Source organism: Nilaparvata lugens, chromosome 1 (assembly GCF_014356525.2).
Source record: "Nilaparvata lugens isolate BPH chromosome 1, ASM1435652v1, whole genome shotgun sequence".
Lineage (NCBI taxonomy): Eukaryota > Metazoa > Arthropoda > Insecta > Hemiptera > Delphacidae > Nilaparvata > Nilaparvata lugens.
This window is the reverse complement of record NC_052504.1, coordinates 47,583,491-47,607,461: the sequence shown is the minus strand read 5'-3', so window position 1 is coordinate 47,607,461 and position 23,971 is coordinate 47,583,491. Positions and strand designations below refer to the sequence as shown.

Here is a 23,971-nt window from a genome sequence, read left to right as displayed (position 1 = left end):
TAAGTATTGACTGGACTATTACGTGAGTTGCACATTCTAACCTTTCACTATAAAAACAAAGTGAGACGAACCAGCTGATGAAAAATCTTTAAAATACTTGATCATTTGCTCCAGAGTTCAGAAGCATAAGGTATAAAAGTATAAGGTAAAGCTTATTCGTATAAAAATGAGCAAATGCTTATGCTTCTGCTTCTACCTAATGCTCATTAGCAAAACCTTATGCTCCATGCTCATGCTCATGAGCATATGCGCAGTTTTTATTTATACGGTCCATTGTCCTTAAGTAAGATTTACTTCCAACTGTAAGAATTTCTTTCAAATGCTCCACATTGAAACAATGTTGGCAGTAACAGTGAATCTTAAATAGCAAAAGAACCTTGTCCAATGCCGCGCAGCTTGCAGTATAGAAATGATTCTGCTACCAATTATCTTTCAGAAAAACAAGAATGTATAAAATACATAATTTGTTTGCTGTTCTCTGGCAACAAAATCAAACCTGATAAAACCTTTTTATGTCGAGGGGGTGTTAGATGCTGTGCGGTTTCTATTCGGTACTAAATCCAAACCAGATTACCGTTTTACATTTATCAGAATAGAACGAAAACAAACAGAACCGTATGTGTGCAACTAGCCTGAATCTTTTTTCTTTCAATGAATAAATTCATTTCAGGTTTTGTACGATTTCTGGAAGGATACTATCTTATAGTCGTCACAAAACGGAGGAGGGTTGCAGTCATTGGATTGCATACAATTTATAAGATAGAAGACACGTCAATGATTTACATCCCCAATGAGTCTGTCAGGATTCCGCACCCCGATGAGCCAAGATATCTGAAGATGTTTCAGAGTATTGATTTGTCCAGTAATTTCTATTTCAGGTAGGCTATGTGTTCTCACTAATACTATTCTACTAATTTTGTAATATTCACACATTGCAATGTAATAATTAACTTTTTTCTACCCCAAACTCAAGTGACTTGATAATGGCATTATAGCTGAAACATGTCGTCTCAATAAAAATAGAAATAAAAGGATAATAGCTGATTCATTTAAAAAAAGTGATATATATTATGTTATATTATTTTACGTTAATGGTGGTAAAAAATGTTAATCAAACACGGTTATGTAATTTTAATATATATATATATATATATATATATATATATATATATATATATATATATATATATATATATATATATATATATATAAAATCAAGCACTATCCTATTTGGGACGTATCCTTGATATTGTGAGAACTTTCAACAGTTTTTATGAGAATGTTTATCATTGCAGGCAGAACCTTTTTTCGCACAGATTTAGATTCTTGATTCTCACATTAGAAGAGTGTGTTTGAGGTCAGTTGTGCTAGTAGATAGTAGTAGTCAATTTTCGTTTTTATAGTAGCAGCCTATTTTTATTTGTATTAATCAGTTAATTTCAACTCTAAAGATTGAAACAATTTTGTTTTAATTTGCCCTACATACCTACGTAAGAGAAAAGTCCTATTAATCGTAAATTCTCTCAGTGCATTATGGCGCACTGCCAAGGTGCGTGATTCAGGGATTATTGACGGTTTCTGATTAGATGCCCCTCCGAAGTTGATATTTTCTGCTTCGATGAAGAATTTCCAACGTCAATGAAGACGTATCCTTGTAATTTTCAAATTATACTTATTGCGGAATACAGGTACACCTGCTTGTTCCTTACGAGTGTGTCCAATTGAAGGTGTGATTTGAATAACAATAAATGAGCTTTGTTAATTTATGTTTTAGCGAGAACAGAGAGAAATTCTGTCGACATTAATTTGTAATATTTTATTCCAGTTACAGCTATGATATAACACAGACCCTTCAAGTGAACATGTCAATACCTACAAATTTGGATCGTTACAACGGATGTTTCAAAAGCAGTTCAAATGCCAGTAAGTAATTTTTCAAAATTTACTTGGAGTAAAATTCTATTTTCTAGTTTACAAAAGAATAAGGGTATAATTATTAATGTAGCTTATGTTAGAAAATAATTTTATTGTAAATTTTTGAAATACATTTTTAAATGTATTGATTGAAGATTGTATATTAACATTTTACAAGAGTAATGACAGCCGGAGTGAACGTTATACTGACCTGAGGCTTATACCGAAACAAAGTTTTAGCGGTCCCATATTAAAGTGCAGTTTATTCATAATAAATATTCTAGATTGTACAAACTCTTTACTATGATACTATTTTAGAATTGAGTCTTTTTTCCGTTAAAGAAATTTGAAATAATTTGCTAGTTAGTGTAAAATTAAAAAATATTCAATCAAATTCTTTATTTTTTACACATTGTTGTACAGTAAAACACTAAATCAATCATGTTTAATATCAGTATAATAAAAAGTTTTCTTATATTAATAAGTTACATTATCAAAAACTCCGTCAATACTGTAAAATTTCCCCTTTAGCAAAAAAGAAAATACATCAATTTTGAAATATCTGCGATCTACCCTTGATTGCAGATGGTAGGTGATTAAAGAGCTTGATTCCCATATATCTCGGCTTCTCCTCAAAAAGCCTTAACCTATGTGAGACAACACATAAATTTCCCTTGCCTCTAGTATTGTATTGGTGAACCTGTGAGTTTGTTGTAAACTTTTCTCTATTATCATTTGTTCGCAAATGTGATTGATGAATACATTTAAGGCACAGTCAGAATACCCTGAGTCCTGAAAGCTCCTCTATAAGATTGGCCGAATTCAAGTCCAGCAAGGCATCTGACAGATTTTTTTCTGTATAAGAAAAATCTTTTCTAAATTTGATTTACTGGCGCTACCCCAGAGTTCAATGCCGTGAACCAAATGCGAATATATTAAAGGATTAGTATAAAGTTTTCCAGTACCAGATTGAGTAATTTTGATTCCAGTGCGCAATAAGAATATACTTTTTGAGATTTTACTGATAAGATTTTCTATATGTGACATGAAAGTGAGCTTGCTGTCTAGAAGCATTCCATTTTCTCTACATTCGAACTTCTATAGGTTGAGATTCAAGAACGAGCTTTGGCTGAAAGAACAAAGGCTTATTTTCGAACATGATCATATTACATTTCATTTTTATATTTATCACTGAAATACTGGGCCACATTGTTTCTATATAGGTTCATGTTACCCTCTAAATTGTAAAGACAGCTATCGCTGAACATTAGAGTCTTATCGTCAGCATACAACGTAATAGGGAACTTGTCTCCGAAGTGATATTGGATATCATCTTCATCATCATCTTCTATATCTATAAAAGGCTAAGTCCCGACAGACTGAAATCACACCACAGCCCTAACTACTAACCCTAAAAACTTGAAATTTTGCACAATTGTTTATGGTAGCCTCAAGACATCCACTAAGAAAGGATTATCAAAATTTGTCCCCCTGAGGGAGCTGGGGCCCCCAAAAATGTTGTACTTTTTAACCGTTCATTGCACAGCAAAGTCATGCGGAACTTTTCTGTTCAGATACAAAAAAAAAATTAGATCTATGCAGAAAAATTTCGATCAGGAGCAAAGGGGGGTCCAGGAGAGGGCATTTTTCGAAAATTTTGATGTAAAATCACACTACAGCTCAAACTAATTGGCCTACAGACTTGAAACTTTGCACAAATATTCTTCAAACATGCTAGACGTGCAGTAAGAATGGATTTTGAGATATTTTTGCCTCTAAGGGTTTCAAAGGATGAAAAAGGATCATATTAAGTAAGGTTATGAACATGGTAATGTAAACGCCATATGGAACTGAGATAATAATTGACACAGGATTATAATAAGTAAGGTTTTGAACATGGTAAGGTGAACGCCATATATGGAACTGAGATAATAATTGACACATGATATTCTAACATATGTTGTAATCATTGGAAAGCTTAAAATAATCTTATCAATCAGCTGATCGAATTAATTTTTTGGTGGTCGAGAGCGCGAGCTTGTCAGGTGTGTGTTCCATTGTTGTATGCTTGGCCAGTTCGGTTTGCGCCTTCTATCAGCTGTATATGAAGTCTCGAATACATTCCGATTAGAACAGAGCACAGATTTTTTCTTTGGTTACGAGTTTGTTGATAATTCTTTTTCCAAATTCAAATTTTATTGCCATCAAAAATCACATTGAAAACTTTCTTAATAGACAGTGTACGACTTTCTGCTAATATAATTGCAGGTCATTTATTAATAACTCTACTAGGTAATATCAATGAAATAAAAACTATTATATTAATTGGAACAATATTACAAAAACAAAATGTCAATACATTTATTTGTAGCAAGGCCAGAAAAAGACAAACTTGAGTACTAGCCGTGAGCTCATTCGATATAACTTATATATTTTGTTAATATTTTGTGAATAAAAAGTACGAGTTGATGAGAGATGTGAATAGAATAGAACTTTATTAACATAATTCAGATAATACAAAAAAGAGAAAAAGAAAACTCATTCACAAAAATACCTCGTTTGAAGAATAAATTCAAAATAACATAATATGTTCTCTTTAGGCAAAGAAAAAAAGTTCTTTAGGCTTGGCCGACGCCGTTAGCCGGGTTGATAGTTTACAGTCCTTATAATGTAAATTTATTGCAGACACAACACCATGCTCACACACAAAATGCTCAGAATGCTTACACATTCTCACTATGACACTAATCAAGTTCAATATGGGCGTCAATGTGGCTGGACTGATCAAAGACAAATAAAAACTTTAATAACTAATTTGAAATGACACTTATAATAAATAATAAAATAAATGTTTTATAATAATTTATAATAGATAAATAAATGACACAATAATCTATCAAACTATCAACGACTTTATTATTTACGAATCAAAAATTAAATTCCCTTATCAACTCTTTTCTATAAGCCCAATCCTCTCTCAAAAACCCGACCAGACTCTGCCAACATTTACCGTTTAAGTAATCTATCACTGCTTCTCTTTCCATTGACATTCTTTTCAGCCATTTCATCCTTAACTCTAACAGTATAGAGCAGCTACCGATAAAATGAAAGATATCCTCTGTTTCTCTGCTGTTACACATTGAACAAATACCAATCTCTTCTTCTGTATGTGGACTATGATTTAATGAAAATAATCCCCCTCTGGCTTTAAATATAAATGATATAACGTTGCGCCTATTCTCACCATTGATATAATCTATCGTACTATCAATTTTGACAGCTGCGTACACCTTATGGAACTGGGAACGCTCTCGTCTTTCTAGCCATTTATTTTAAAAATTTGTTTTAATTTTTATCAGTGCCCGCTCCCATGTTGCCTCCCACCCCTTTCTGAAATTCGCCGCTTGCCAGTTGCGCGCTGCTATCGGCAATTCGATATCATTATCATTCAATATCCTAGTCCATTCCGAATACCATCCACATGTTTCTTCTAAACATTACTTCGCAATCATTGATCGATATCGTTCAGCCGGGAGCTCGAAAGAGTGCAATATGTATTTAGTGTGTGCTCGCAACGTATGCAGCCACAAAATATCTTTTCCGGTCTCCAGGTAAATCATATAATTTGGCGTGTTTTTTGGCAAACCATATTATATTCTCTTAACAAATGATCTTAAAAATATCTTCAACTCTTTTCTCTCCATATACCCCCAAACCTAAGCCGCGTATGTCACTACTGCTTTTCATATTGTTTCAAATATCACCCACTTCATGGATAAAGGTGCCTCTTCATTCAAGATAAGTTTGCGCCATACGCTATTAATTCCAAATTTTGCTGCTGTCAATCTGCCTTTGAAATGCTCGGTAAGTGGCAATCTCGAGGAGAAAACTATGCCTAGATATTTATAAGTATTCACAACCTCTATCTCTTCGCCGCCTAACTTCCATTTCTCTTCTGCCGCTAATCTTCTACCTCTTCTGAAATCAACTATCTTCGATTTTGCCATATCAACTGTTAGGTTCCACCGAATGCAGTACTCGTTCAACCTATCTATCATTGACTGCAGTTGTTGCGCACTCTCCGACATGAGAACAACGTCATCCGCGTAGAGCAGAGAGTTTATCAAATTGTTGCCCACATACTCACTCAAATCATTCAAAAACAGGGCAAAAACGAAAGGAGACATCACACATCCCTGCTTTAATCCGTTTCCGGTAATAAAATGATCTGTCAAACCTCTGTCATCTCCACACCATTCTGTAGCTCTAGTCTCTTGATATAACTTCTTCAAGAACTCTATAAACCTCGAAGAAACTCCTAGCTCATTTAACTTAAAAAATAAAGAATTATATCAATACTATCGAATGCTCCTTTATAATCGACGAAAAAGCAATACAGTTTCTTCTTGGGTAGACTCAAACTATTTCTTATCATATTATATACTACAAAAATATTATCTATTGCCGAATTATTTCTTATCATATTATATAATACAAAAATATTAGCTATTGCCGAATAACGCTTGCGGAAACCACATTGATTTTCATGTAATATCTTTGTGTTTCCAACCCAAGTTTTTAATCGGTTCAACAATATAGCTGAGAATAGTTTAGCGATCGCATCAATGAAGGATATAGCCCTATAATTATTTACGTCATCAGCTTCTCCCTTCTTGTACAATGGAAATATAATTGATAATACTATGGAAATTAATTCATCGTCATAAAGCTGATGGTATTTGCCCACCTCTCATGATATTATTAAACAATCTCAACATAAGCCCTTTGTAGTTTTTAGATGCATTTTTGTAAAACTCTGCTGGTATTCTATTTTCTCCTTGCGCTTTATTGTCTTTCATGGCTTTAAGTGCATTTTTCAGCTCAGTCAAAGAGATGTGAGTAATTCCTTATATTTGGTCCAAATGGTTATTCATATTGTAGTAGTCGGAGTCACTGCAATCAAAAGTTTTTTTTTCTGTAGCTAATAAATTTCATAAGTATTGATTGTCAATAATGTATCCAGTGTCCATAATGAAAGTGATTGAACTACTCAAAATTAATGGCTTACTGGTCCCTCATAGAATTTATATAGTGTTCCTGGTGATTGAGCCTGTCTTTCTCAGCGTTGATTATTAATAATAAAGCTTTATTTACAACTAGCTTACCCGGCGAACTTCGTACCGCCAAAAAGTCAATGTATATCATGTCACACTTGACTTTATTTGGTGAATCATGAAGTTTATCTGGCAATCAATATTTTCATTCACATTGCAATACGGACTTCCTATGTGCTTAGTCATGCAGCATTCATTATTCCGAAAAGATATTCTTCTCAATCAATTGGTAGTGTATCTCAATCTCTTCAGTGTATCTCTTTAGTGTATCTTCTCAATCTATCAGTAAAGTGTTGAATTAAAAAAAATAGATAGATTAAATCAGTGTTTCAAAGATGAATTCAATGTTTCCATAGTTGTTGATTGTCAATAGATGGTCCACGAAATATGCTATGTACGAAGAATCACACAGAATTCCATATTTTTCCATCTTCCATTTTAGGATGAATATAAGCTAAGCTAAATTCAAAAAAAATGTTAATTATTCTTCAGTAATTAATGAATGCAATAATATGAACAACTCTTTTTCATGAGGTGAATCATTTTTTTACCAACATTTTCCAGTTTTTCAATGATAGGGGAGTGATAATTATTTGTATAGATCTTCTAAGTAACCATTATCTACAGCTGATACCAATCAACTTCACTTCAACACCAAACTACCGTTTTAATACCAGTACACAATTTATCACAGGGTGACGTGTTTATTACAGCTGGTAACTTTAGATGCTAAATCATATTATTACAATATGATCTTGAATCATGATCATCTTTCCGTTCTTCGGTAGCCGCTCGGCCGACAATTTGGAAAACATAGGTCTGTAAAATGGATTAATAAATAATTATCATTTTTCCCCTATTAAAATTTTTGTTCAGAAACCATCCCCAATATATACAACATATTCCCAAAGTTTCATGCCGTTATGTCAAGTCTATAGGGAACAAACATACGAACAAACAAACACACAAACAGACATTCATTTTTATAGATATAGATTTACATTCGGCTCAAACAAAAGCCTCTCTAAATCTAAATGGAGGTAGAATGATAAGGTTGACAACTTTCAGTTCTGTTGTTTTAACATTTTTTTCAAATCACTTTCAAAAAGTTCATGTAGTACCTACCATTGTGTTAGAGACACTTCTGGTGCTATCATAGTTTCACCACTACTCTGTTCCACAGTCCTATCTCTTGTAGTCGTTACCTATAATTATCTATTTATATATATATATATAATATATATATATATATAATATATATATATATATATATAAAACACGTTCACGTCCATTAAAACTCAGTTTTTAAAAGAAATTTTATTTGCAAAAAATACATGTTAACACATCAAGTGGCTGGAGTAGACTAACTAAAATGAGCGCGCTGAGAGCGACACTAAGCGGTACTGACAAAAATAGTAGTCAGCACATCAATTGTTTAGGTTTACATAATTCCTCCCTCCTTAAGTTTTTTCGTCCCGAAAAATAAATTTGGGACACTCAAAAGTTACAAAAATTAAAATGAAGTTACAAATTAAAGTTTACTAACTTAGATCTAATTTCTAGGTGGTACAATATAGCTTATGGTAGGGGTTGATGATATTGGTACTTGTGTATCAATTCGGTAATTTAGTACACTGGTTGGCTTCTTAAATTTGTAATAAACGATTATCAAAATTACAAGAAGTATAAATGTACTTAAAACAAAAATTACAATGTGGCGTGTCTTAAGGACGAAAGAATCTTCAAAATTTATAAAATCAAAATCTCTAGGTTCAATATCATCAAGTTCACTAACATCTTTCAAATCGATAAGTTTAGTATGAATTTTATTTGGTACATGACTTAATTTTTGTGCGTATGTGGTAACTGAAGTAAACGGTAATTTTACATCTGTCATTTTATCATTGATATCCAGATTGATAAGGAAAGATGAAGGAGTATTTATAGTGCCATTATTGATATTAATTTGATCAAACTTATATCCTAAAATACAATTACAATTTTCGAAATAATGCATAAATGGTCTATCATTAATTATTTCTATCCTTACACAACTATCCAAATCCTTATTATTTACTACAGACAAAATACAGTTATCATGTATAATTTCTCCTGAAGTACAGAAAGAAATAGAAGAGCATTTTTGACAATTGGTCAGTTTCCAAAGCTTTTTGTTTTGAGACACAGATATCGATTTTTCTTTTAATTTCATGGTGTGAACATTTGATTCCATTTCAACAGGATAAGACAGAAGGTCATATTTTTCAAATAAATTGTTTAATTTCGGTAAATGGATAATGTAAGTTATAACAGATTTCGATAAAATACAAGTGCTATTACTAATTTCCCATAAAATACTGGAATCTCTACTAGCTAATGAATAATTCTTATAATTAATTAACCTACGAAAATCATCAAAGCTCAAAATTGATGGATGAAGTTTCCCTTCTTTGCAATACATCAACGAGTTAACAACATCATTTATTTCATCATCCAACAATTGTATAGTCAAAGTAATTAAGTCAACAGCTTGCATATTTTCGACAATATTGGCAGTTTCTTTAGTAATATTTTCTAATGCTTTATTATTTGAATTAATATGCTCAACATCGAAATTAAATTTCTTAATTAACTCATGGTTCATTTCAAAATTATGTTCTTCATTTTTAACAAGGTGTAATTCATTATTTTCTATTTTATCAATAACTTTGTCGAGGTGTTTGTTCTTTGTCGTCAGCAGTCATAAGTCCTGTCAACCATGATATGGCGTTTCCTAATCCGTTCATTAGTCCACGTTTTACCTTTTATTTTTATTTTCAGAAATCATTTCTAATTTAAAATATTGGTTGAGTGAAATTTTCTTCAAGGATTCAATAATGTCAGAGGATATGTAAGCGACTTGCAGATTATTAATATGAGTCTGTAATTTCAAAGATTGTATTTTAAGGTCAGTCACGTTAGTAAAATGGATAACTTTGTATGTGTCGTTAATGAGCATAGATTGTCCTATTTTAATCGGAATTATTCCTGCTGTCTTTGTCAAGTCTGTCAGTCTGTACGTCAACGTTGCTGGGATCAGGAACAACAGAAGGATGGTCATTGCCTTCATCTGCAACAATTAGATTATCTTTTACTTTTTTACGAGGCCTTTTCATTCTGTTAGGGTGGATTTTGATTAAATTTCTTTTCAGTTTAAACCTATCACCTTCCTTAGTAGCTGTGCTATACCTTGGAACATTTTTGTGAAATTTCGGGTTTTTGATGAATATCCTATCTGGTATTTCAGGTGGTTCCTCTCTATTTTTGTTACATTTTTCTGTTCGTTTTTCTTTTTCCTCGATTATTTTCTTGTAAACGGCATCATTCAACGCTTGTATTTTTTGAAGTATTGATTAGCAAGTTCTTCAGTGATTACTGCGGGATTATCCTGATCTTGATTATTTGGTAAATAATTCTGAATTCCGAAAGTTAGTTCATTTGGGTTTAAGTTGAATTGATCTTTTATCGAATTGTTATAGGTTCGCAAAGCTAATCGAAGTTTTTGTTCAACACTATATTTTGGGAATTTAATTTCGAGTCCTTGTAGAATTTCAATAATTGTGGAGTGTGTTCTTTCTATTAGTCCTTGAGATTGGGGATGATAAGGTGTGGTGAAGTAAGTTTCAATACCATTTATTTCAGTGAATTGTTTGTATAGTGCATTGTTGAATTCTAATCCGTTATCGGTTTGAATGCATTTTGGAATTGGGAAAACTGAAAGATAGTTGTTTAGATTTTTTATTATTTCGATACTGTTAGCTGATTTCAATGTGTAGGCGGAAAGTCTTTTAGAAAACGAATCGACAATTGTGAGGATTTTAATATTATTATACGTGAAAGTGTCAATCTGAAGTTTTTCGAAAGGTTTAGTAGGTGTGGGAGTTACTTTGAATTTAGTTTTAATTGGGTTTCTTTCATACTTGGTTTTCAAACAGATTTCACATTTATTTACAAATTCGGTTACGTCTTTGTGCATTGCGGGCCAATAGTAGTTTTTACGTATTTGTTTATAATTCTCGTTAATTCCTCTGTGGAAGTTTTTGTCTTCATGACATCGAGCTATTATCATTGTTTGTTCATCTACATCAGTTATGTCGGCGTTTATTCTTTTGTAGATTCGGAATTTTATGTTGGGAACTATTTTGACAATTTCATTAGTCATTGAACTTAGAATTTCTGTTTTTAGAGCTTCAAACAATGGACTTTTATTTGAAAATACTATACCGTACACAGTATCAGGTTTCAAATACTCTCGTATTTCTTCTACGTTGTTTCCAATGTCACGTGCGTCTCTGTATTTGAAAATTATTCTGTTTTTATTAAAGATCTTTTTGAATTGGGGTTTTCCTTTACCTCGTGAAATAACTATTTGGTTTGCTTCAGTGTTTATGATACTATTTTCGTCCATTATACCTATTCTATCATCTGAACTTTCTTGAGAATGTTGTGTCATTAGTGAGTCATTGTCATTATCATTATTAGTATTATTTACAAGGTTTTCGTTGCCAGTTTCCACATAATTTTCATTAATATTATCAATATTTGCATTAACTATCGAATTGTTACCTATTTGTTCATCAAGATCATTCAATACACTTTCACTCACCGACGGAGGAGCTTCATTGTTATGGAATCTTAGCAGATCATTGATATCAATGTCATCGTACTCATCATTGTTATTGGCATTGTTCGCATTATTTTCCGCGGGAAAGCCTGGGAATAATTCTGAATCGTCAAAACCTGTAAATTCATCACTACTTTCCATCATATTTACATTGAAAGGCCGTGAGAGACAATCAGCAACACAATTTGAGCGACCTTTTATGAATTCTACGGTGTAATCATACTCTTCCATTAACAATTTCCATCTCATTAATTTAGCATTTGGTTCTTTTAGAGAATGAAGCCATTGGAGTGGCTTGTGATCTGTTCTTAGGGTGAATTTTCTTCCATACAAATATGGCCTGAAATGTTTCACTGCCCAAGTTATTGCCAACATTTCTTTTTCAATAGTAGAAAGATTTTGTTCAGCGGGATTGAGTGTTCTAGAAGCGAATGAAATTGGGAGATCTTTATTGTCAGTCATTTGACTAAGGACCGCCCCTAAGCTTACATTGGATGCGTCTGTTGTCAAAATATATGGATCATTCAATTTAGGTAACTGCAATATTGGTGCGTTAGTAATTGCTTCTTTCAGAAAATTGACAGCTTCAATGAATTTAGGATCTTTTGGGTTTATAGTGGATGTTTTTCTCAATGCGTTAGTTAAAGGTTGAGCTATTTTAGCGAATCCTTTTATCATTTTTCTGTAGTATCCTGCCAAACCTAAAAATTGTTTTATTTGTTTAGTAGTTTGTGGAACGGGAAAATCTTTTATTGCTTTTACTTTTTCAGGGTTAGGTTGAATGCCTTTTTCCGAAACTATGTGACCTAGAAATAGAAGTTCTTTCTTAAAGAATTCGGTCTTGTCCAATTGTATTTTTAGTTGATGAGTTTTCAATCGTTTGAATACAACGTTCAGGTGTTTCATGTGCTCTTGTAAGCTATCACTAAAAATAATAATATCATCAAGATATACAAGAACATTTGGTAAATCACAAAATATCAAGTTCATTGTCCTTTGAAATTGAGGTGGACCATTTTTCAACCCAAATGGCATTCTGAGAAACTCATAATGACCATTTTCAGTACTAAAAGCTGTTTTTGGTATTGATTCGGGTTCCATTTCAATTTGATGGAATCCTGAAACAAGGTCAATAGCCGAAAAGTACGTTGCTCGACCGATTTTTGAGAACAAGTCTTCAATATTCGGGAGAGGAAATCTATCATCTTTAGTTTTGTTGTTCAATTTCCGATAATCTACTACAAGACGAACTTTGCGTTTTCCTGAAGCATCAGGTTTCTTCGGCACAACCCATAAGGGAGAGTTGTACGGAGAATTAGACGGTCTTATTATCTTTTGTTCGAGTAACTTGTTTATTTCATTACTAATATCCTGCCTAAATGAGATAGGATAGCGGTAGTTTTTTGAATAAACAGGTTCTTCGTCTGTAGTCACTATTTTATGCTTGAGCAAGTTAGTAGCAGTTAATATATCACCTTCGAATTTTATTATTTCGGGATATTTCATAAGAGTACTAATAATGCATTCTTTCTCTTCTGAGTTCATATGCTCAGTTCTCAATAAAGAAGTGATTTCGTCAATGGAGAGGGGATTATCGATCATCTCACCCATGTACAATTCACATTCTTCTACAGAAACTGTTTCGATACTCAACGTTTTGTCACAATCAGAAAAATATTCAATCTCAATAAAACATTCCTATCAATATCAGTTACGATATTATACAACTGCAATTCCTTAATACTAACAACACATAGCTTATCTGATGGAGTGCAAACATTAGTTTTAATTTTCAATTCATTCCAACCTTTGTTGATTTCAATATGATTCATTCCTAACAGTGGTATCGTGCAATCTTTCGTTATGAGACAATTGGTCTCCAAATCAATTTTTGCTTTCAACCCTTGCAATGTTTGCTTTCCAATAAGAACATCATAATTATCGCTAAAATCATACACATAAAATTTTTCATCTTTATCAACACCAAGCATATTCTTAACATTAATATTTACACAACCTTTTCCATTAGATTCACCAGCGGGTGTACGAATTTTATAATCACAATCAATTATTTTGTCCGAGGAGGAACCATTTGAGGTTTAATGAAATTATATTTACTACCTGTATCGATCAAAATTCGTGAATCATTGTAATGAATATGAGGCAAATCAAGAGAGATCGTATTCAAATCTAATACTACGTTTTTGGATTGTTGTTCGAGCCTACTTCTAAAAAATGATTCATTTTCTCGCAAAGGTCACTTACAGCATTTTCCATAGAACTCATTCTAGCATTCATGCTTTCAAACTCGGAAAACTCATTTTCAGAAGATTCAATATTGTGAACTGGAAACTTTTGAAAGTTGGAAACTGTTCTCATGCTCACATCGTTTGATTTTTGATTCAAATTCTGGTTGTTATTATTGAAGTTTGCATTTGGATTACGATTGAAGTAGTGATTTTGGAAACTTTGTCCATTACGAAATCTACTTTGAAAGGATTGTCCTCTGTTGAAATTATTTTGAGGCTGAGAGAAATTTCTCTGATTGAAATGATTTTGAGGTTGAGAAAAATTTCTCTGATTGAAATTGAAATCACGATTTTGAGATTGGGAAAAGTTTCTTTGATTTGAATTGTTTTGGTTTTGAAACTGATGGAAATTTTTCGGATGCGAATTTTGATTGGAATTTGACGAGTTTTGTTTTCCTTCAGATTTACTGAAAGTTTGATTAATTTGTGTTACATCAGTAGTAAATCCTAAATGTTTCAAATAAGCACTACTCTTATTGATAATAGCCTGTCTTGCATCACTGAGGTCTTTGATTCCTAGCGTTTGTAGGTGAGCTCCAAGCTGGTGGTTGATTCCTTCGACTAAAATCATTACAATTTGTTTATCCAACTGAGATGAAATAGTTTCAAGAATTGGACCAGTTAGTCCATCGAGTTTGTGTCTTGAGATAATCACGGTTCTTTTTTGTTGCAGTCTATTTATGAATTGAATAGGGTGTTCTTTTTGGTGTGATTTCATAGCAAGCAGTTCCATAGTTAACTGTTCTACTGTCCTATTATCGGCAAAGTTGTTTTTCAAAACATCAATCAAATTTGAGAGGTCATCTACTGTACTGTTGAGGATTACATCTTTAGCAGGTCCATGTAATTTGTTTCTACAATAATGAAGGAGAATCCAATGATTGTCTGCTGCTACCGCGATACGATTATTACAATAGTCATTTTTCAATTTTTCGACAACTTCAAGAAAGCTAAGTAGTTCTATTGGGTTTCCTGTATATACAGGTATTATGTGTAGGTGATGTTTTGCAATTGGTCTTGAAATAAGGGGGTTATCCATTGTGCTTTCACTGTTATCTTCACTATTACTGTCACTGATTGTAGATGTAGAAGACGTGTTACCTTGAACTGTGGAGTTGGATACAGCTGCAGACAGAGCCAGGTACGATCTTAACCTTGGCCGGTAATCGATAAGAAGTTTATGGTCTGGTCTGCTATCCTTCTTGCCTTTCTTCCCCAGGATGGTGGTTGTTGGTTGTTGGTGTTGATGAGTCACTCTTCCACTTGACGGTCTCAATGATGGTTCATATCAGTTGCAACCCCGACTTTCAAATTTCCGCGATCACTTGTGATTGATAATTGATCAATATAAACTGGCGGTTAAATGAACAGCACAGTTTTCACGAAATTTTCACGAAAAACTCTTCAGGGTCCCTGTTCGGGCGCCAAACACGTTCACGTTCATTAAAACTCAGTTTTTAAAAAGAAATTTTATTTGCAAAAAATACATTTTAACACATCAAGTGGCTGGAGTAGACTAACTAAAATGAGCGCGCTGAGAGCGACACTAAGCGGTACTGACAAAAATAGTAGTCAGCACATCAATTGTTTAGGTTTACATAATTTATATATATAAAAGCGAAATGGCACTCACTCACTGACTGACTGACTCACTCACTCACTCACTCACTCACTCACTCGCATAACTAAAAATCTACCGGACCAAAAACGTTCAAATTTGGTAGGTATGTTCAGTTGGCCCTTTAGAGGCGCACTAAGAAATCTTTTGGCAATATTTCAACTCTAAGTGTTGTTTTTAAGGGTTTAAAGTTCGTTTTTTAGCATGTATATTCTTCTTCTCCCAATCTCTTAATTATAATGAAATTTCCATATCATATGTTATTATAGAACTATAATCTAGATAGAGTACCTCTTCGAATCAGTTGCTATTAACTGGCAACTAAATTAATAATTTTGTCAGGTTGGCATTAAGTTGAGTTGACTTTGTTAGGTTGGCACCAAGTTGAAGATTTAAATGCATTTATCGCGGAAAAATTGATTGGCCACTGCTACTTCAATCCTGGGAATATTATATTACTAGCAGTCAGGCTCGCTTTGCTCGCCATATCCGTTTAGCCAGCCGTTTAATCTGGACCCCAGACTGGATTGTCGTAATATATTATAAAAATGCAGGCAAGCGAAGCGAGCCTGCTGATCTCATTCTTGGACGATCCAGTCGGGGGTCCAGGGGGCGGAGCCCCCTGGCTAGACGGATATGGCGAGCGAAGCGAGCCTGACGGCTAGTCTATAATAAAGTAAAGAGCTGGCTTATACACGTACGGGATAGGAAAATTATGTTTGACGCATATCACGTCTGAACTACTGGACTAATTAACTTGAAATTTTGCATATAGATTCTCAACTTACCAAAGATGGTTATAGACCTATTTTCAATTCTTCAAAATTTCATTACGTCAAGTTTTCAGTTTGTCAAGTTTTAAAATAGATCCTTGGGTAGCCCGGTTCCTGCTAGTTTATAAACTGTTTATTTTTGTAAAATCAACAAATTATAATGATAGGGATAGTGAAGCTGATGTAACAGCTGGGTTTACTATCTGCCCCTCCCCAGTCTTCACTATCCCTGCAACAAACATAAAAACCAAAATAACAATGAAAACAAGCCTATGTTAGTTCGTTTGGCAATCTGGCGATCGCCTCTTGACTCTTCTTATCTCATGAACATGTGCTATCTCAGAACGTTTTGTCATTCCTTGCAATTTTCCAAGCTTCAATCGATTCCTTGAGAGAGGTTCCTGAACAATAAAAGGTCCTTTAAAACGGTGATCTGCTTTAGTCCGTTTATAATGGTTCTTTTTGAAGACGATATCACCGACTTTAATCTTTTCGTCCACTTGTTCGGTTTCCAAATTATGCCGAGATTCTATTCTTCTTCTCTTTACACATATTTTCCCAAAATGGTTTGTGCATCTCATGCTGATGAATTAATTCCAGAGGCATAAGGCCTGCTGTTGAATGAATGCTATTGTTGTAAGCAAATATTGCCCTCGCCATAGCTTCTTTTCCAGTTATTGATTTATCAGCCTCCAAGAGATGAAGGTGTTCTGTTGAAGTATTATGTAATCTCTCAATGATGCCGTGGGATCTTGGATGTCCTGATGTTGTAAAATGACTTGTGATTCCAAACTCTTGTAATACTGCCTTCACTTGACTATTGCAAAACTCTTTCCCTCGGTCCATAATTAACTCCTGTGGACTTTGATATAACCAATAATATTGAGCCAATAATACTGTCGTTTGAGATGTTGAACAGTCTCTTTAACTCCTCGATGATTAGTTCTCCTAACATGATACTGTTTGATTATATTATCTTGTTGTATCCTATCTTCTATTGTTTCTACCTCTTTATTACACATGAAGAATTTTATTTTCTTATCCCATTCTTTACTTTTATGGAGTCTTTTAATCTTATCCTTTGATAGTTGATCGTCCGAATAAATATAATAGATTTTACCCATGACTGTTATTTCTCGAATTCTCAAACTGTATTCATAAAGTCATCATCTGAAATTTGAGGAGGGATAATAATAGTTGTAATTCTGATAGGCCCATACCTATGCATGTTGGTCTCAATTATTCCATCTTGTTTCTTTAACAGGACTATTTGATTCCTTTTATCATTGATGATGTCACTTATTACTTCAATCTCATTTGGTTCAATTGTCAAGTATTCATTGCTCTCTTCCATTGAATTGACAGATAATGGATTAATATTTCTTGATAGGCAATCTGCAGCAGAATTGTCGGTTCCTTTTATGTGTCTGATTTTAAAATTGTAGACAGCTAATTTTTGTTTCCATTTTGTGATTTGTGCAGAGGTTTGCTTTAATTCATCGCTGTAGCTCTCGTTGCAGAAGGTCGTTTTGAACCGATGCTCCGTTATCGTAACCTTCTTATCTTTGCTATGCAGTAACTTTATTCTACAGTCGTGCCTCTCTTTTATTAATTTGGTTAATTCTGTACAGTTTCTCACTTGTTTTTCTTCTTCTTCCGTTTCCGAACTTTTTTATTCTCCCGAATTTACCTCTAAAATGACTGATTGTGCGAGTTGCAATTTGTCCGTAAATCGTTCGGTTAAGGACGGAGTGTTGTGCTTGCAGTGCGGCTTAATTTTCCATGGGAAATGTGTCAATGGTGGAAAGATCTTAAGTGAGCCTGAACTTGAACTTATGTCAAAAAATGGTCGTGTAAAAACTGTTTATCGAAACTGAGAATACAGCGTAATAGCAGCTCAGATACGCCAGTGAAAACTACACCAGGGAAAACGGCTACTGGTTCTGATTCTCAAGCTTCAAATAACACTGACACGTCAACAATAACAAATGACGCTTTTAAAAAATTGATATCGGACTTAAAAAACGAGATTCTTAGTGGTCAAGCCAAGCTGGAGAAATCGCTTGATGCGTGTAAGCAGCAGCTCAGTTCGAACGCCGTTATTCTTACAACACAGAGTGAAATCATTAAGGCTCAGGAGGAGATTATCTCATCTTTAAAAATGGATAATATAGAACTGAAAAAGAATGTCGAACTTTTGACCAATAAGTTGGATGCACTCGAGCAGTATGGCCGGAAGAATACGCTGGAGATTCGAGGTGTGCCGGTTGCTGATAACGAGAATGTGGCAGATTTGGTGATAGCGACATGTAAGGCGGTTGGCGTGACTGTGGGAGCCGAGGCGATTGACGTATGTCACCGCCTAAAGAAGAGTGCAGCGCAGCCGACGCCCGCCATCGTCGCCAAGTTTGTGCGTCGCGACGTCGTTCACCAGGTGCTCGCAGGCAAGAAACAGTTGAGGAACCTGTCCTCTCGAGTCTTTGGCAATCAAGGTGACGATCAACCAATTTATATTAATTGTCATTAACTCTAGAGCGGAAAAGGTTACTAGCTCAAGCTAAAAAAATTCAGAAGGACCTGGGGTTCAAGTATGTTTGGGTTGACTGGGCTGGAAATCTAAAGGTCCGAAAGGTGGATAAGGGAAAGGTGTTTACTATAAATACAGATAATGATCTAAACGCTCTTATGGCCACCTGAACTTGAAATTATTAATTTTTCGAAAGAAGAATCCAACTTAACTGACTGATGGTACCTATTTTTATTTGATAATGTAGATTTTTTCCCAAATAAGAATAATTCTAATAATAATTGATTATGATAACTATAAATTCAAATATCAATGAACGATAGATGAATATCAATACTTATATAGCTATAAAGCTGTATTATCTAAATTGATTTTTTCAAAATGGTTCTCTTGTTCCCCAAGGATTGATTCGGTTGGCTGATTAAGCTTTTGTTTCTTTTCCCATTACTTTCGTTTAATTATTTCCAGTTATATTTTTAACTTAATTGAATATTATTTTTTTCCCACATCTCAATATCATGCGATTTATATTTAATGATTCAAATGTATTGCAATGAACGAAAAAAGCGTATTCCTTTTCTTTTCCCCTATCCATCCTTGCTTTTCTGAAACAAATGATTTGTATCTTCGTATTGTGCCTTATAACGGAGGGGGATGTAATGGGGAGAATTCTCAATTGTGCTTATTATAAATGTGTGAATTATGTGAATGAAGTGAGAACGCTGAGATGACTTTTATTTTATATTCGATTTTTATTTCACTTTATTAATGTACATATGTATTTTTTATGAGATGTTCATAGGTCTTAGTTATTTTTGGAGGGGATTATTGCCTTTGAGTGAACGGAGAGACTGTGTTAACTAGTAAAAAAGAATATAAATAAGTAAATAAATATAAAAATTGATAAATTGCATTCTAGGCTGCAACGGCTTACTTGTCAATTCAATGTTTGATTCTTGTTCTTTTCATGATTTTGTTCCTCGGTAAAACTTTCCAAGCAATCTTATCATTGGAGTATAGCCGGGTAGCATTGTCGACCCTGATCACCAACTTCTCTAGTTACAGTTCTCTTTCAAAAATACAGCAAGATTCCTTCATCTACCTCTGTTCTTATCGTAGTAACAGTTTGCAATAGAGCAAAAGTGATGCAGTTTCTCCTCTCGCTCACGGCGGTATCTCTCTCTTACATTAAGCACTTTGTTTTTATTTTTATTCTTATTTTTATTTTCGTTCATCGATAGTAGCCTACTATCTCAGTCAACTGAATTATCCTTTCTTTTTCGAGGTAAACAAAATAGAGAAATGCCGTACAGAAAGATGATCAAGTTTACTGATAAAATTTCGTTTGAGGCATGGCTTGAATGTGCCTATACCACTTCTTCTCTATACCTAATTTAAGTAACTTTTAAAATTAAAAACTAACAAATTTTCATTTAACGTTAATTTTTCTTTTATCACATAGTTTTTCAAAGAAATTAGTAGCTTATATCTTTTCTACTTTCTCTTGTCTATTTTTTCTCTTTCCTTTTTAATCTTGAATTGAATTTTTAATAACCTTTCATGGTTATAATTGATAATTTTGACAATGAAGCTGCACAGGAATGCTACAATACAATTGAGTTAGATAATATTCTTCCACCCCTACCAATTAATTTTGTTAATGATGTGGAGAGGAGTTCAATGAGTGTTCTTCACATGAACATACGAAGCCTAAACAAGAATTTCGATGAATTCGCCTACACAATTGAAAACTGTTCCTTAAAATTTAATATTATAGTATTGTCTGAGACGTGGATGAGCGAAGACGAGCCTTTCAACTATGTTTTGAATGGTTACTCGTCAATAAATCAGCCAGGTAAGAGAAATAGAAAGAATGGTATCTGTGTTTTCATCAGTAATGAACTGTCTTTTAACAAATTAAACATTGAAATTATGGAATCAGACTCATTGATACTTAATATTAAAAATCCTATCACTAAAAATGAGATCAATTTAATTGCAATATACAGATCACCCTCTCTATCAGCAAATCTTTTTTTGAATGCTTTGGAAAGTACTTTGGAAAGACTGCTCGCACATAAAAATATAATTCTAATTGGTGATATCAATATCAATCTAAAACAGACTACCGCTATTTCTATTGATTATTTCAACATATTGTCTTCAAACGGTTTCGTCTCCTATATAAATAAACCTACTCGAGTCCAAAATCAATCGGAATCGTGCATTGATCATATCTTTTTCAAAAATAGTTCCTTCAAAGCTGAAGATTTGATAGGTGCTATTTTCAAGACCGATATAACTGACCATTACAGCACCAGTATCCATATTAAAACCGCAGACGGTGGTTCTGATAGGCCTAATTTAGCAAACACTATTACTGAAAAAATTGTTTTCAATAAATTAATTTCAAATCTTGAAAATGAAGATTGGGAGGAGGTAATAAATAATAATAACATCCATACACTAGTACACTCTTTTGAACAAAAACTTTCAACCCATATTGAAAATGCAACTATCAAAATAAAGACATCACACAGAAATAAACCACTAAAGAACTGGATCACCACCGGACTAATAAGAGCTATTCAAACCAGAAATAAAATGCACAAAAAACTACAGAAGCAACCACATAATAACGAAATGAAACAATGCTACACTCGCTATAGAAACGTCCTAAACAAATTACTGAAAGAAACCAAGATTAGGTATTACAGAAATAAATTGGAGCAAAGTAGAGGTAACTCCAGGAAGACATGGAATACCATAAATGAAATACTTGATGTAGAAAAGAAAAATTCAAAGACTGATATTGATCCTGAAATTTTAAATAAACATTTTTCGTCTATCGGGAGAGTACTCGCAGAAGAACTGAATAAAGAAAATAAAAACATCCCTCCTCCAACTGGTCAAAATTCCCGTTTTTCACGAATAGGTTTCCCAAATTCCTTTTTCCTTTTCCCGACAAATGAGGAAGAAATTATCAAAACAATTAAAGACCTCAAATCCAGCTCAGCACCAGGAATTAATAACATAAATAATAGCTGTCTAAAAATCATTGCCCACTATATTGCTAAACCTTTAAAAATTATAATTCATAAATGCTTTGAAGAAGGTTTCTTTCCGGAGGAGTTCAAGGTGGCTAAAGTCATACCTTTACATAAATCGGGAGATGTTGACGATCCCAATAACTACCGCCCAATAAGCTTGCTAAGTGGATTTTCAAAGATCATGGAAAAGCTTATTAAAAAGCGGCTAGTACAATACATGGTTGTGAGAAAGGTGATTCACCCTAACCAGTTTGGATTTCAAGAAGGAAAAAACACAGAAGACGCTATTTCGTTATTAGTAAAAACTTTAACTGAAAATTTTAGTAATAATAAAAAATCTATTGCAATTTTTATTGACTTGAAAAAAGCATTCGATACTGTCCCACACACCAAACTGTTGGAAAAGCTCAATAGAATTGGAATTCGAGGTTTGCCCCTGAAACTTTTTACAAGCTACCTTGAAGGTCGCTCTCAAATATTATCAATTGAAAATAAATCCAGTACTGAAAATCTTTTAGATTACGGCTTACCGCAGGGGACTGTACTCTCACCAATTTTATTCATACTATACATTAATGACCTCCTGAATCTCGACTTGCAAAATGGTCAAACAATCTCATTTGCCGACGACACCACTTTAGTTTTTTCGGGTGATAACTGGGAGAGTACTAAAATATCAGCTGAGAAGGGTATTTCCAGGGTCAAGAACTGGCTTGACTATCATACCCTGACTCTGAATCATAAAAAATCTTCATTCATGACCTTCACACCAAATGCTGCTACTCAACCTGTAAACCGAATAAACTTGAAAATTCATAATATCAAATGTAATAAAATAGGTTTGAATGATTGTGACTGTCCTAAACTAGAGGACTCTAAAACCGTTAAATACCTGGGAATAATTGTTGACCGTCATCTGAGATGGGATTCCCAGATCCAATCTCTATGTCACAAGGTCAAGTATCTAACAAATAAATTTTACAAAATGAGCCAGTTGAAAATGCAACAAATTACTAGAATGGCCTACTTTGCTTACGCACAATCTGTGTTGCAATATGGAATTAGGGTATGGGGGGGTACTGCTGAATGTCATATAAACAAGATCTTCAATGTTCAAAAACATATAATAAAAGTGGCACTAAGCAAACCAAGGCTGTATCCTACTAGAATTCTCTTCCAGGAATCTAACATACTTACAATCAAACAGCTCTACTTGAAAAATTTAATTTCATATTTATTAAAAAACAAAAATCTTTTCAATACCCGAATTACTCCATATAACACGCGCCAAACTTACAGGAGATCTGACTTACCTGAAACTAATCTAACAGTATGTAGAATGCAATTTCCGTATAGATGTGACAAACTAGTAAATATTATACCACAAGACTTCATATCAGACAATCAAAATTGCTATAAGAGAAAAGAAATCTTATCATGGATCAAAACATCACCTGACGTTTTCAGTAATCAAAGGCAGTAGCTTATAACAAATTCTAAATTTACGTTTCTCCACTCACCTCTTCTCATCACCAGTTGACTTGTGCATTCACTGTGCTTCTTCTCTTTCTCAGGTTTTCCCTCTTATATTGTAAAAAAAAAACTATTCTTCATTTCACTCTGTATTTCAAATTATTTTACCATTAGGCTATTCTTAGTCATTTATTATATTCTATTTTATAAATATTTTTTCTTTTCTACGTTTCTCAATCTTTATATTCTCTTACTCATGCTCGCGAACAGACGAAAGTCTTGCGAGCTACACATTCTTTTGTACTCTTTATTTATTTTGTATTTTTGTGTATTTAAACTATGTAAAATGTGCAAAGAATGAATAAATTGAATTGAATTGAATTGAAAAAAATTTGCTTAATTTGCATAATAATGGCGGCATATTAGGGGTTGTAAGCTGAATAGAGGTATGGGAGGCCTCAAGTTGTCTCTACACCATTCAACTGCTAACAGCTCTCTTTTCAATGGTGCTATAACGTCTCTCTGTGGCC

At 33.6% G+C, this 23,971-nt stretch overlaps 1 protein-coding gene across 1 annotated transcript in view; it reads left to right on the top strand.

Moving 5' to 3' along the window:
- LOC111057159 (polyphosphoinositide phosphatase) overlaps positions 1-23,971 on the top strand; it is a 99,868-nt gene that overhangs the window by 10,831 nt on the left and 65,066 nt on the right. The window contains exons 3-4 of the mRNA XM_039429406.1: positions 671-878; positions 1,826-1,923. Coding sequence (XP_039285340.1) covers positions 671-878; positions 1,826-1,923 — 306 coding nt within the window. The remainder of the gene's footprint in view (positions 1-670; positions 879-1,825; positions 1,924-23,971) is intronic.